This window comes from Amphiprion ocellaris, chromosome 21, assembly GCF_022539595.1.
Source record: "Amphiprion ocellaris isolate individual 3 ecotype Okinawa chromosome 21, ASM2253959v1, whole genome shotgun sequence".
NCBI classification, from domain to species: Eukaryota; Metazoa; Chordata; class Actinopteri; family Pomacentridae; genus Amphiprion; species Amphiprion ocellaris.
The window spans coordinates 5902126-5917469 of NC_072786.1; the positions used below are offsets into that span (position 1 = coordinate 5902126).

At 42.6% G+C, this 15344-nt stretch overlaps 2 protein-coding genes across 5 annotated transcripts in view; one reads left to right on the forward strand and one right to left on the reverse strand.

The window, feature by feature from the left end:
* The window catches only part of kmt2e (lysine (K)-specific methyltransferase 2E), a 28558-nt gene extending 20178 nt beyond the window's left edge, over nt 1–8380 (forward strand). For 2 of the 4 annotated variants that reach the window (XM_023271012.3, XM_023271014.3), the window contains 12 exons: nt 541–612; nt 1182–1367; nt 1504–1830; nt 1957–2256; nt 2853–3003; nt 3315–3541; nt 3634–3690; nt 4109–4654; nt 5213–5499; nt 5646–5725; nt 5815–5894; nt 6170–8380. In XM_023271012.3, the coding sequence (XP_023126780.2) occupies nt 541–612; nt 1182–1367; nt 1504–1830; nt 1957–2256; nt 2853–3003; nt 3315–3541; nt 3634–3690; nt 4109–4654; nt 5213–5499; nt 5646–5725; nt 5815–5894; nt 6170–7216 (3360 nt within the window). In that variant the 3' untranslated portion in view covers nt 7217–8380. The remainder of the gene's footprint in view (nt 1–540; nt 613–1181; nt 1368–1503; nt 1831–1956; nt 2257–2852; nt 3004–3314; nt 3542–3633; nt 3691–4108; nt 4655–5212; nt 5500–5645; nt 5726–5814; nt 5895–6169) is intronic. The other 2 variants (XM_023271013.3, XM_023271015.3) reach the window with 1 other exon arrangement.
* Nucleotides 8381–10309: 1929 nt separating this feature from the next.
* lhfpl3 (LHFPL tetraspan subfamily member 3) overlaps nt 10310–15344 on the reverse strand; it is a 51451-nt gene continuing 46416 nt past the window's right edge. Inside the window, exon 4 of the mRNA XM_023271017.3 lies at nt 10310–12953. The gene's annotated coding sequence lies outside the window, so the exon portion shown is untranslated. The remainder of the gene's footprint in view (nt 12954–15344) is intronic.

The window sequence follows — 15344 nt, forward strand, 5'->3', positions numbered from 1 at the left end:
TGTTTTATTGTTTTCTAAACTGTATTCACAAATTGCACTTTGGAAATGGTGTGCAGGCAATGTATTCTTTATGATTTTCTGTCATTTTATAATTAGCTGTATCATAGACATGGGTCGCAGCAGCAGTCACATTGTGAGAATTTGTTACTAATTTTTTGGACATTATCAGGTTGTGGTAGCCAAACAGTGTGATCCAAGATCAGCTTTTTTATCACATTTCTCTGACAATTTGTCTCAGGCAGCCACCGTGTAAAGTGGCCTTCTAGACGACATACAAATCAGTTGCTCTTAGTATTGGGAAGTTTTTTTTGTATCACTCAGGTGTCATTCGTGCATTCGTGTTGATGGTGTATAGTTGAAATGTCCTGTATAGTAGGATTTTACAGTCCACACTGTCAATACGTACAGTGCCTGACATAGTATTTTTCACCACCAGAAGGTTAGAGAGTCTTTAGTCCAGACCCGTCCAGTGTTTGTGAAGCCGTGTTTAGTGGGGACTTGTCTCTTCTAAACTGGGCTGTCTCTTTATTGAACATTCAGGCCAACCCAGCGGAGCAGTCCCATCTCCCTGTCGGGGCGGCTTCAAGCTGGAGGGGACTGAAACTCAAGGAGGTAAACTTGACCCATACATAGCCACCCACCTACCAGCCTACCCACTGCCAAATCTCCTAGTGGTGACTGACTTATAAGCGTACTAACTGCCCTGTCTTTACAGACACAAATCTTCAGCCTGACCTATGCAGAAATACATGTGTTGTATGTTTTGTGGTATGAATCTATTTCCAAAGCGGTGTTCTGACTGATGGTTGAGCCCTTTGTTTTTGGTGGAGGTAGCCATTATTTTCATGCAAGGAGCTGGGGAAAATTTGTGGTACAGATATGCATACAGGAACACATTAGGTCAAATTATAATCCTGTTGGTGTCCCAGTCACTTTTGACACAACATTTTCCTGTCGCTCCTGTCTCCCCTTTCTGTTGCTCCTATGGTGAAAGCGAGAGGTCACTTTTTCCACTTGTGTCTGCATTTGCCACTCTGCACTCTGTTAGAATGGCTTTCGCTGTGTAGCACACATTAACCCGTTACCTCTGGGGCTCTATGGAGGAGTAGTACTCCATGGACTAATGCTCTCACTTCCTCTCCATCACCCCTCCTCCCACACCCACATCTAACCCTCTGCAGACACGAGAGGAGAGGAAGATGGAGGCCATTCTGCAGGCCTTTGCCCGAATGGAGAAGAGAGAAAAACGACGGGAACAAGCCCTGGAGAGAATCGGTAGCATAAAGTCAGAGGTTGGGGGCCGCAGTGACATAAAGGAGGAACCTCCAGCCACGCCAGAGATGGCAGATTCCCCAGCTGTCATGCAGGTGAGAACACAGATTCACATAACCTGTCAAACTAGCTTGTGCTTTGCTATTTTACAACAGTGTATCAAAAAACAAAACAAAAACACTGAGGAGTTACATACCAGCAGTTTCAACTCTCGCCTGCCTTTTCACATAGCCACTTCTGGAGGTAAAAGAGGAGCCTGGACTAAAGCCAGCCAAGGTCAAAGGCTCGAGGAACAGAAAAAGTTTCTCAAGGAACCGCACACACATCGGCCAACAGCGGCGGCGAGCTCGCACCATCAGCACCTGCTCCGATTTGCCCCCTGGCTCTCCACCTGAGTCTGTGGAGCCTCTGACCAACGAAGCCCCTGAAGGAGAGACACCCACTGTGCCAGAGCCGGAGGCCATCTCTTCACAAGCACCGGACACCAGCCCTCCACACAGCAGCTCACCTGCACCTGACAGGAACCGCACAGGGAGCAAGAGCTTCAAAACTAAAAAGGTTCAGGCACATTTCTTCTTCTGTATTGCCATCATTGGCACAACCAGTACTAAGCAGTTATTGTGTTTTTTTTTAAGTTTACATTGAAAACTGTTAACGTAAATTTTCTCATACTCTTTTTAACAGCACTTTGTGAGTGAGTGGGTGGGAGAGAAACAGCAGGACCGTTGTGCAGTACGAACACCTGAACCAGCCCCAGAGAGGCCGCTGAGAATAAGCAGCGACCCTGAAGTACTTGCCACACAGTTAAACGCCCTACCAGGCATGGCCTGCTCTCCACAGGTCTACAGCACGCCCAAACACTACGTCCGCTTCTCGTCCCCATTCCTGGCAAACCGCAGCCCTACCACTCCGGGAGTTCCCACAGGGAGACGGCGTTCCCGAGAACTGCCAGAAACGCCGCCAACCACTGGCTCCTGCAAGAAGGTACAGAGTTCTACTTTGGAAATATTCCCATTTGGTCTTGGGGTTAAAACATTCTATTGCCGCTAGATTTGAAAAGTATTTAGAATCAGTTTAGATCAGAAATCATGAATTTTTCTCGAGATGGATTGGCCTTCAAATATCCTAATCCATTATTAGCTTTTTAGGCATTTTTTGCCTTTTTCCAGTTGCATTTATTCCACAAGCCAGTTAACGCTCATGCCACTTATAGTGTAGTAATATTGTATTTATTCATTTTTCATTCTTCATTCTTGTATATATTGTACATATTATTGTTATTATAATTATTATCATTACTCAATATATGGTTAGTACTGCTCTGAAAGATGTTTGCTGCTGTAACACTGGAAATTTCCCCTGACGTAGGGAGTAATAAAGGATTATTTTATCTTATCTTAGCTTTGTCTCTGTGAATATATCCAAAGTTTTCCAATGTGTTGAACTAAATTCATCCACTGTGAAGCCCCCTGGAATAATGAAAGAAATTTAGTAGTATCAAGAGACAAGCCTGTCAGCATCAACTGCTTTATTTAGCAGCTTCCTTTACAAAGTTAATGAATTTGTATTCTCTCCTACAGCGATGGTTGAAGCAGGCTCTGGAGGAGGAGGGCTCCACCAGCCCTGCCAGACGACCAAGCCTTCTTATGACCGGCGAGGGGCCTCTCAGCCCCTCCATTAACGGTGACTCAGACAGCCCCCTACCTTATAACGGCACCTGCTCGCTACCAGGTAGGTCTTTGTGAGGGCTTTTAAATCTGTTGCCTTATGTGAAAATGAGATGTTTGAGACAATATTTAAAATTCCTGTTAGTTTATGCTTCCAATGTCTGTGTGACTTAATTGCATTCAAGTCAGAAATGCAAAGCCTGGAGGTAAAATAGTGCAGTCTATAATCTTGTGTATTTGCTGAATGAGAGTAAAAAAGTATTTGAAGAAACATATCTATATTAAATCTTATATATCACAGTTTATAGAAAAGTCACAAATCACTTTGCAAGAAACAACAGCACCCTATAACGAATTCTATTTTGCTTCTTCCAGAGTTGCCCACTCCTTTGAAGAAGCGTCGGTTGAGTCCGTTAGATGCCTGTATGTCAGAGAGCTCGACACCCTACGGTTCTCCTTGTGCCACACCCACCCGGACAGACCAATTAGAGACGCCTGCAACGCCCGTCTTACTGGCCACCCCGCCACGTCCCCGAACAGAGGAGCCCAGTACAGAGCCTGCGCCTAGTACCCCAACACAGATACTTAACGCTCCTCAGGAGGTGAGGCTGTCTATGTGGAGGAACACACATGAAAGTTATAGGTTTGTTTGTATGAGGAAAATAAATGATTAACTTTGTTTTTGGTTACACAGAGTGAATCTTCAGCGGAGAGCTCACCAGAGGTCAGCCGGAAACCCTGTGTGCACGAGGTGAGCTAATCGCAGGATATATTAATAACAATCCATTCATTTTGACAGCAATCCGTCCATTCAACCATATCTTGGTTTTCAACTTTAACTTATGTGGAAGGTTTTTTTAACCTTGCACATTAAATCCAATCTTATCAGAATAGAATGCATGATAATTAGGAGACATATATACCTCCCTTCTGGCCTAATTCTGAAGGAGTGCTAATGTTATACATGCACTGATGACAGGATCTGCTGCTAGTATCTTTGTATCGTATATGGGGCACACTCAGATGTAATGTGAATTCCAAACCTCAGCGAGTCGGAGCTGTTTTACCATCATGTGAAGGACCAACAACATATTAGAAATAGGTGGTCCTAATGTTTCGGTTCATCCGTGTACATTTCTTCTCATGTTGATCCTTCTCTTGTTTCCCAGGCCGATCGTCCTCCTTCGTTGGTCTCCTCCCCTTGTGTCAGGGCTCCCAGTTCAGATGGACCCCCTACAGAAGTCAAAGTTTCAGTTCCTGAGAGTCCACAACCTCCACCTGCCGAGTCAACGGACTGTGGAGAGGACAGGGCTGACGGTGGTGCTGTAGAAGGCACTAGTGAGGCTTCCTCATCTGCAGAAACATGTACTTCCTCTTATCCTGGTTGGATAAAAAGCCCAGAGAGAGGCCCGACTGGACCAGCTGGCCTGAACTTCTCTCCAGTCAACTCAAACTTAAGGGACCTCACCCCTTCTCACACCCTGGAGCCTCTGGCAGCTCCATTCAGGCCCGAGGCTGCAGCTGGAGCTGCAGCAGGGCCAGCGGCAGGTACAGGGGCATTGGTTGGCTCTCAGCCTCCGTTCAGTGAAGGCCAGGGGCAGCTCTTTTACCCCTGCTCTGAGGAGGGAAGTTCACTTGGCTTCTCACGCTCGTTGAATGGGGATGGCTCCGGCGATGGAGGAGGGTCAGCACAGAACCCCCCACAGAAGAAAAAGGTGAGGTTGCACTAGTGCTAATAATAGTTTACCAACTTGTTTAGCTGCTTACTTGGAGAACCGTATATATACTAAATATAAGACACATTTTTAAAAAGGAAACTGTTTTGATAATTCTAAAGTAAACACACCAGTATATTAAAACTTCCAGCTGCTAAATTGTGAAGATTAACATAATAAACTGAATATAATGTGAACATTATGCAGAGCTTGAGGAGGTTGTATCAGGCAATTTGTTAGGTAATTATTGTTCCCAGTAGTAGTGCAAAGAAAATTAAATGTTTAAGAGGTTCTACAGTATGTCATTTGATATTGGGATGTGTGAAATTACAGTGCAACAAAGCATAAACTTATGTGTAGTCAATGACTCTGAAATCATGTTACATAGGTCTGTATTTTTTGTCAGAAACTCCAAACAATGTGGATTAAATGGTAATAGCTGAGGCATTGACTCAGGCCATCCTCTCTTCAGGTAGCTGTCCAAATGCTGCCCTCTTCTGGTCCAACATGAGACTTGCATTTTGTGTCTAAAGCACACTGTGGCTCTGCGTCCTCCAGGTTTCCCTGCTAGAGTATCGGAAACGTCAGCGCGAAGCTCGTCGCAGCGGCTCCAAGACCGAGTGCAGCTCTCCCGTTTCCACCGTGCCACCTCTGACTGTGGACGCCTTCCCCGTCGCTCTAGAAACCTCCAGCGAGTCTCCTGTCCCTCCTGCTCCCACCGCTGTCTGCAACGCCACCACCACCACCCCCACCACCCCCACTCCCACTGTAAAAGAGCCCCAGACTAGTGAGGAGGCAGAGGCTGCTGGAGACAAAGGAGAGAAGGAAGGAGGAGAGGGACAGTGGTATGTTCTATTAAAGCTGTTGATTTTTTAAGTTGCTATGTTGACATAAAATATTTTGAAAGGTGCAACATCTTCATGCAGACTTATCTAGTTTATTTAGTAGTACACAGATTACTTCATACGTTCTGACTGATTTTTCTCTTCAGGACCTCGTCGACTTCTGTGGAGCAGGCCAGAGAACGCAGCTACCACAGAGCTCTGCTGCTCAGCAAAGATAAAGACACAGGTGAGAATAAAGGCTATATCTGTCGTTTTCATGGAGGTTCATTTTCACATACTGGTCATCTAACCTTTTTCAATATTGTTTTGTTTTAGACGGTGAGACAGAAGGTGGAGATACACCTGTGCTGAGAGAGTGTGCGTCTCCAAGCCTTCAGAAGACCCCAACCCACACAGTAAGTCATCATTAGCCCAGAGTGTTTTATAGCCATTTATTTGGTTTTATTTATTTTTAATGCATCTACAACTGGAGCACAGCATAAAATGTCAAATATTGGCAATTTTAGGACTGAAACTCATTAACTTTCTTGCTTTTTTTTGCCAATATTTGCTGTCAGTGCTCAGTTATCTGTAATGCAGTTTGAGGGGCGCTAACCTTTTTGACGTTTTCTGTGTATTTAAAGACTGACTGATTGAAATGATCATAATGTGACTCTGTCTTCCCGTACAGCCCTGCTCTCCTGGCCCTCTTGCCCAGCCTTCCAGTCGGCCAGCGAAGGAGGAAGATGCTGATGGTCAGCCTCGAACGCCAAATCCGACCAGTCAGCCACCAAACAAGCCTGCAGGACCCAAGCCGGCCCCTCTGACCCCGACGAAGCTGCACCCCACCCCGTTGCCCTCCTCTCCTGTCCACTACCCTGGATCCTCCCTCCTCCATTCTCCTAAGCCTCAGCCTCAGGGCTCACCGTACCGCAGCCAGAGGGCGCTGTTCTCTGCCCAGCCTCAAAACCAACCACAGCCCCAGGCTCAGACTGGACCTGCTGCTTTCCCCCAGTACAACAACCAGAGCACCCCACCACCGCCTCCTCCTCCACCACCAGCACCGCCGGTCTCCACAGCCTATTTTCCCAGCCAGAGCCCCTCACCTGCTGGACCTTTTCCCGGGTTCAAACCTGCCGTCACGCAGCCGTATCCTCCAGGTTCTCAGTCCCTGATGCAGACTCTTCCACTCAGTGTGCACTATCAGAGCTCAGCTGCTCCACCGCCGCCTCCTCCTCCGCCCCCACACCCGATACCCGGCCCCACCCTGCTGCACGTCAACCTGCAGCCTCCTCCCATCCAGCAGCACCAGCTCATGCTGACCACGGCCCCTCCTCCACCTCCTCCCCCACAGGGTCAGACCTCCCAACAGCAGCAGCCGCCTCCCTCCGGCGGCACCCTTCTGTCGCTCACCCCTCCGCCGCCTCCTCCTCCTCCGCCTCCCCCCGCCCCCTCTACCAACACCCCAATGCAGCCCCACCACTATCAGAACTTAGGGGGGTTTCAGCCGGGGTTGTTGCACCCTGGCGCCGCCGCGAACCCGTCAGTACCCCCATCCACGTACCCTCCACCCCTCCAGCAGACCGGACTGCCTCCTCCTCCCCCTCCTCCTCCCCAACAGACTCAGCAAGGCCAGGCTCAGGCCACTGCCTCCCAGATGCCTTCTGGGACTCGTGGAGCTCCTGCGTCCTCGACCCCCTTCCACAGCTCGGGGTACCTGAGCACAGGGTGGCACTGACCGCCCTTTCTGCTGTCGCCACCCAGCAGCCCCTAAGAACTCAGCCTGAGAGGGGCCTGTACTATAAGCTGTAGATACGTTTTCTATATACATGAACACATGGCCAGTGGAAAAACAGCTGATTGTGGGAGAAAAGGCTACTTTTTAAAAAAACAAAAAAAAAACAAGGACAAAATTTTAGAAAAAAGGACAATGAAAAAATCTTCAAGAAAAACTGTATAAATATGAAGATGGACGACCTCCTCCCCTCCTCCACCCCGGTGCTCATAGCCCTACTCTGGCCTCCATTTGTTTTTATATTATCCTTCCTGTGATGGAGAGGAAAGTTCTCTGTTCTGTGTCTTGTTTGGACTCCTGTTGTGAGGCCCCGCACTTTGTTTATCAATGGACATTCCAGCCTATACCCTCCCCTGCCCTCCTTCCTCCTCCTCTTCCTCCTTTGTCAGTTATTCCTTTTACTTCCTCTTCTCTCTTGTCTCTTGTCGGCTCTCTACACCATTTATTTGTTTTAATCTAGTGGCTCATTATAGCAAAGAGAAAGCTTTTTGTATAGAGAAAAAAAACACAATTATTTTTTTTATTCCTCTGTCTAACAACAAATATCTGTTCACCGCTGCAGATTCAGAAAAGACCCATTTCTGGGAGCCTGCCTTGCTGCCGAAGGAGGCTGCACTCGTGTGCGTGCGTGTTACAGTGTGAATGGCTGCAAAGTGTGCGTGAGATTTTGTGTAACGAGTGCTCGTGGTCTTCTGAGGTAGGCAGAGTGGTCTCGCCCACAGGTAGGACGTTAGCGGTTTATTTTTGAATATCAATGGTTATTTGTAGAAAGTGTAATTTAATGTATAGGTGGTTACTCCAGCTTTCACCAGGAACAGTTTGTAAATAGTTGCTTCTTTTCTTTTCTATGCTTGTACAATTCGCTCCCATCCCATTTTGAAATATGGTTGTAAATATGAACGCTCTTCTTGGCAAAGCTGAATGTTTCTGTGACTGTAGCATTATTTTTATTTTATTTTTTTTCCCTCTTGACTCTTCAACTTTGTCTTTTTTTTATTATTTGTGTGTGTGAGTGTATGTTTGTGTGGAGCGGAGAGACTCACAGACACTGCACTGGTTGGCTATTTTCATGGTTCATTATAATAAATCACTGTAATGACAGTTTTATACCACTTGTCGTGACATTTGTCTCTGGGAAAATTTGTATCGCCGTCTCCGCTGCCGGCTTCTTTGACAAATATCCGCTCAGATCTTTGCCTTCAGGAGAGAGAAGACGTTCAAGGACAGGGGGGAAAAAATGCTGCTGACATACACCTGCGAGAGGAGGGCTGTAGCTGATACCCAAACCACTCTGGTGTAATATCTTGAACTTCTAAGGCAAGCATCAGGAGGGACGTGGACATCCATAAATTTGTAAAATGCTGGTACACTACTATCTCATTGCTCTTGTTATTGATCAAGGAAGGCCACGTTTCTTCAAAACATTACATCCATTTAAGAAACAAGCAAAAATGGAAGTGTGTTAACAGTGTGCAGATACCTCTAAAATATCACTTAAGTTATAAAAAAAATCACTTCGCAATTTAACCCTCGTGTCGTCCTGCGGGTCAAAATTCACCCGTTTTAAAGTTTGAAAATGTGGAGAAAAAAAAACATTTTCACAGTGAAATTTCTGATGTCCACATTTTCAACATTTTTGGGAAATTTTGAACATTTTTGGGTGGAAAAAAAGAAATGTTAAAAATTTTTCTTAAGAACATTCACAAAATCAACCAAAATCTAGCGAATTTCGCTGGATTTTGGTTGATTTTTTTTGTGAATGTTTTTAAAGAAAGTATTAAAAGTTTTACTGATACATATGGAATGACTTTACATATTTTTAGGATTTTTTTGGAAGATTTTTACTCATTTTTTGAAAATATTTACAAGAATTTTCTTGCCAAATTTGGGGGATTTTTTAAAATAAAACTTTTAAGGGAAATTTTTAAGGAATTATTGGAATTTTCTTCCTTAAAGTTTTGCAAATTTTCTGAAATATGGGGTATTTTGTTGCTGATTATTTGGATTTTTTTCAGACAAGCAAACAGTATTTTTTGGTGCCTGTAAATGAAGACAACAGGGGGGTTAAATGAATTAAAATGAATGTAAACAAGAGCAGAGGTGTAAGAGTAGCACAAGGTTAGAAATGTGTAAAGTCCTCCAACACTTTACGTAACATGGTGAAGGGCAGGGGTTCAAATAACAATAATAAGGCTAAAACAGAATATTTAGACATTGGTTTTTGCCTGATTTTTCTAATTTTATACTACTACAAATTGTGATAAATCATTTGAATTGCATCTATGGCATAAGTGTGGTGGTCAATAGGTCCCAAATAATGTTTGCTTAGCTAAAAGTTCAGAAAAGAATGATTAAAGCTGACCGTAGCGTGGCTACAGGGAGCTGAGCGTCCTGAAATAGCCACCGTAGAGGCGATCCACTTCAGATTCAGGAACCAACACGGCCTTTCTCTCAGCCCAAACTTTTCTGTCCTGCTAGTGGTTCTAAAAATAGCAGCGTCATCTGTGTTCACCCATCCAGTTTTTGTGTTGGTGCATAATGACCATAACCGCCTCGTTTGGTCGCTACAGCGCCGAGGCTGCGGTCTCTTGTTTGGAGAAAATTGCTAATAATGACTCACGGCTTCATCTAACAAAAGAGACGACACTGTAATCTTCTCTTTAGCCCGCTGCAGGCTGTTAGAAGTTGTGTGAACAGATGGCCTCGCACGTTTTCCTTTGATCAGGGGAGTCTGTGCGTGCATGTCAGAGATGATATTTCCATTTTGGCCAACAACAGTGGATCCACTGAGGCCTTAATGATGATGATGATGCCACTGTGGCTGTTTGTCATGTTTCAAAAATGAGAATCACAACCAACACTTACCATGTTGCTTATATTTCAGCTTGTGACTTGAAGATTTCTCCAAGAAGTTGAGTGCAAACCATGAACAAACAGCTGCAGACCCCTTCTCCCTCCAAAATACAAGCCAAGCAGGATTGTAAATAATTTCAATACATTGTCAGTCATTTTAACACAAGCAAATAGACACATTCGTGGTTTTAAAAAAAATCTGGTGTTTGCCATTTTTATTATCACATAATCTACTGCAGTGTCAAATTTACACATATCTGTGATTCCAAATGAATAATGGCTCAGCTGGAGAGATCGTACAGGTAACATTTCTGTTGTTTTCAGTTATGAACTAGGGGCAAAAATACTACCCACACCTTTGGGTAGAAAGAGTGAGTCCTTGGCTTGTGTTACTTTCTGAGTGTGTCGTTGCTTGGTGCGAAAAAACACTTTGGATTCCTTTGTTCTGACACAGTGACACTAAATTAACAGAGATCATATTAAAGGAGGCACATTTACAAGTTGCTGAGTGACAGCCGGGACTATCCTACCATGTGCAAAAAGGTGTAGTTTGAAACAGTTTGACATTTCAAGAACTCTTCTTATTAGCTTTCTGATGGGAGGCAACAGCTTGTTAAGTTTATTATGACACAAATTAGGTAAAATTTCATAATACAGCAATTTACAGTGCAAATTCACTGCCTGAATCAGGTACGAAGAAAATATTTAATTGCCTAAATGTAGGTTCTGTGGAAGAAAACTTAAACCTGAGTATTTTGGTTGATACTAGAACCTACAGATTCGAGTATTAGGAAACTAAATTGAGTTGGGAACACTATTGGTGTGTGTATCAGGAAATACAACACAAAAGAGGGGTAGTTTATCGGATTATGCCTTCTATATAACTTTATTTATAACTATTGTAGAGCTGCTAATAAAAATTAAAAAAATAGACTTCGGTGAATCAAATATATCCAGTGTTTAATGAGGAAACGTATAATTATTATTTTAACTCATTACACAAACTCAGTGTTGCTCAGTCTCGTCTCACGTGGTGTGTATTTTAATGGTACCTGAGTCATACAAATAACACTGTAAATTGCTGGCAATTAGTTGAAATTTTGATAGCATTACATAGAAATGACGTTTCATTAAAAAATGTTGGTGTTCCAAAGTCAGAAAATCTATCAAAATGTTCGCGATCGGTTCGTAAATACTGAGGGGCGGTAATACGCTCAGGTCACACAATCTGACGTGTCACCAAAATGAGCGCAGCACCTGTTAGCTTAGATTAGCTCAAAGTCCGGAAACACCGAGGCTCGCTTCTGGCTCAAAGCAAAGGTAACAAAACTCACCTATCAGGACCTCGAGATACCTCATATAAACAGGTGAAATATCGTTTCTTTTACCGTAGAAACCCCGACTTGTGAAAACGACGTTTTATTGAAGGTTACGACCGTTTGTTTGACCTGCCGGAAGTAGTGCGTTTGGTTTAACGGCTAAATGTAGTTTTTACGCAGTTAGTTGTCTTTTTTTCTTTTAAATTGTTGAACAGTTTCGACGAAATAAAATATGTCGATCTTTTAAAGTTATTAAAATGTTAGGGGCTAGGCTAGGCTAGCTGTTTCCCCGTGTTTCAAATGTTCGTGCTAGCTTAAGCTAAGCTAACCGACTTCTTGCTAACCACCAGAAAGCTAATAAGTATATTTCCCAAAATGCGTAACATTATCTCGTCTGCTTCGTCAAGCATCAACGGTTTTAATGTAAGTCTGTTTCCATTTCTTGTGTGTTTTGTTATTACTATTTTTTTGGCTGTGAGATGGTGAAAAATGACAGTAAACAAAAAGGTACACCAATACAAGAGTCAAACATATCCACAGTTCATGTCCAGTACAGCTTTCCTTACGTCCTTTTAGTTCTTCACAATACTGTCAGGTTACAAGATACTCTATGGCACATACTAATAATGGACCAATAGCTTGACATTTCAAGTGTACATTTCAAAGTCAAGACAAAGTACAGGGACGTAATCAACATGTAGCTATACAGAGACTTGATACAATTTTCTCCTATTGAATGCACTTTTATTTTACTCTGTTTTTGCACAGTCCTCCCCAGCAAAACTTCTAATTACTACCATTTGGTTCTATCACATCAAACATTTAATTATAACAAAACAGTGCTGTTCTTTATGTTCTGTTATCCAGCCTATAATCTTCTGGAGTCCTCACATCCTTGCTGACACCACTCCTCTTTAAATCAAAGGTCAAACAGTGTCGGAGCCAAACTCCTTTGGAGGGAGTTTGTTGACTTGATAAGAAAGAATATCTGACAGCTTTGACCTCAAGCCTGTTAAGTCCCTATTTGTGTCGGTAAAAGTGTGGTTAATGTATTTTGATTTAATTCGATTTGAGCGGCTGCCACTCTGTGATGTTCGTCCGATCAGTGTCCTGGAGCTGATTTACCACACGTTTGTCTTATGTTGTTTTCGGATGACACTGGCCTCCTTTCTCACTTCCTCTCGCAGAACATTTCAGTTTGAACAGCTTGGGTAAGATGATGCAGTGACGTATCAACACAGGCGAACTCTGACAGTCTTTTGGAGAATTCATCCTGCAAAAATTAGCAGTTTGGGATGAATATGAAGACTATTTTACAGAGGGAGTTTTCAGAGAGGGCAAGAGGCGTCCTGGTCTTTAACATAAGGTCGTGTGGCCTCTTCCAGACCTCCTCTTCTTCTTGTCTGACCTGTTGATTCCCCACAACATCAGCTCTGCATCCTAGCCACAGGTTGGACCAGGAGAGGGAAGCTGGATCCTGATGTAACATCACGACTAGGCAGTAAGACCTGTAGACATCAAGAAAACTTATGTGAAATCTGCAGACATTTGTATAATTAAGAATAGCGGAAAATAAATATGGGTCAGTTATTTTTTTTCATCTACTTGTGGTTGATCTAGCTTTGTAAGTTGCTCTAAACCACCTGGCTATCAGTGTTTTCTTAGTGTGCTTTTAAATTTAAAAATCCCTCTATAAATTTAAGACTAGATGGAGTGTTCCCATATGATCTGTTTGTTTTCCAAAACAACTCATGCTTTTAAAAATAAGAGCATGCTCTTGCTTTAAACAGCAAAGAATTGTGCAGAAAATATTGACTTGCTGTCCTAATCAGTGAAAGAATGAATTAATTGACATTCATTTATACAGCATCAGCTAAATTAACTGAAGTATATTTAGCAATATGATGCAAACATACAGAAGATATTTGCAGATGTAGAACAAATTATATTTACTAATTCCACTAGCTTTACAAGTGAATAAACCGACCAAAAAGATGTGGGATATTTATTTTTGATGGTGTGGTAGAGCCATAATATGAGTTGTTGAAAATGTTTGAATCTTTCACTGTAAGCATAATTAAGCTCCAAGGAAAGATTTGGACCAGGGCTGTATCTTTCACAAAGGACACAGAGATTGCAAATTATTACTCTGCCAAGGAATGGCAGAGTTATGCGACGATCAACATGCGTTTGTCTGTCTGTCCGTCTGTTAGCAACATCTCTCAAAAACGGACTAACAGATTTGGATGAAGTTTTCAGGAAAGGTCAGAAATGACACAAGGACCAAGAGATTAGATTTTTGCAGTGATGCAGATTGTAGTTTGGATCCACGGATTTGTTAAAGATTTCTGTATCATTGCGAGATAGTGGCACGGTGTCACTGTAACTATGACAACAAGTGAACGCTACGTCAGCTGCCTGCTGATGATCACATGATTGTGATCCTACTACAAATCCACCACTGTGGACTTATCAGGACTTATCCATCAGAAATGATAGATTGATTAAATTGATTAAATTGTGGGGGTGTTTCTGAGTCCCATCAATTCCTGTCGTCTCCTACATATTTAGGTCACACGATTCGGTATCTGTACATAACGTACACATGCATAACACATGCCTGTGCTCGGCACAAGGTCATTTTGTTTGTGGGTACATCTATATTAAATGGCCTCATTCTATAGTCCCGTAATTTCTGCCACGATTTTTTTCAAGATTTCATCCATCAGAAATGATGCGACTGAGCAGCCTTGGCGGAGTACTGCATTCTCCGAATGCTTTTCCTTTTCATGATGGGGTTTTAGGAGCGTATTGTGATGTATTTATTTTGAGTCTGCATCTTTGTATTTTACTTTTTCTTGTAAAGACAACATTGACAAAATTTCAAATACATAGGAGAGTGACTACTTATGTCTCCACCTAATTCACAATTCTATGAGTGTGAAGAACACACTGTGCAGAAAAATAAAATTTATGGAAAATAATTGCCTAAACCTGAAAAAAAAAAATCAGGTTTTGTTGACAAGTCAAAACATTTTAAAGGGGGTTTATTTTTGACTCCTGACCTGAATGTTTTTAAAATGTTATCTGTTGACCTGATTAGAACAAACTAATAGGTATAATTGGTAAATTGGCTTGTTAAGTTACTTAAAGAAGAAGTCTGCAACTCTGGAGAAAGATTGTTGATGTTTATATTTAGAATGCATGTTTCAGATTTACTTTTGCTTCGCTTTAACTCTCCCCTTTCTTTTCCCTTTCCCCTCTGCCCTGTGCACAAATGCGTACTGAACCGGAACAGTGTTCTATGGAACCACTTCCTTTGTTTTCCATGTACGGAGACAGGGCTGCGTATAAACACCTAAGTGTTTTTTTCAGTGCACGTACAGAACAGACAGCTGGCAGGCCATGAAGAGATATTCACTAAATTTAAAAGAGAATATTGGATTAGAATGGCATACTCTAGCTTTTTGGGGAAATAAAACTGAAAAACTGGACATTCGTGGGTTATAATGGGAAGAAGAACCATGAAATGAAATAAATTGCATGATCATAATCATAATGTATTGGTGGTATTAAAACTGAAAATCAAAAGTAGGACTGTGGTACTTTTTAACTACTGCCACTATTGGCACTTAGAAGATTTCTGTTTTCCTGGATTCTCCACAGTCAGTTGCTTTAAAGACAGAATCATTAGGTGAACTGACTGCACAATAAATGAAATTGGACCACATTTATAAAAAATAAACTCACTGGTAATATAACAATCAGTCTATCTGGAGCTACAGTACGCTAACATTAGCAAGCACAGGGTAATAATCAAACAAGGCTATAATGCCAAAACCCCTGAGGGTACTGATTTGGCAAGTGGGCATTTTATTGATTATGAGTTTGGGTATTTA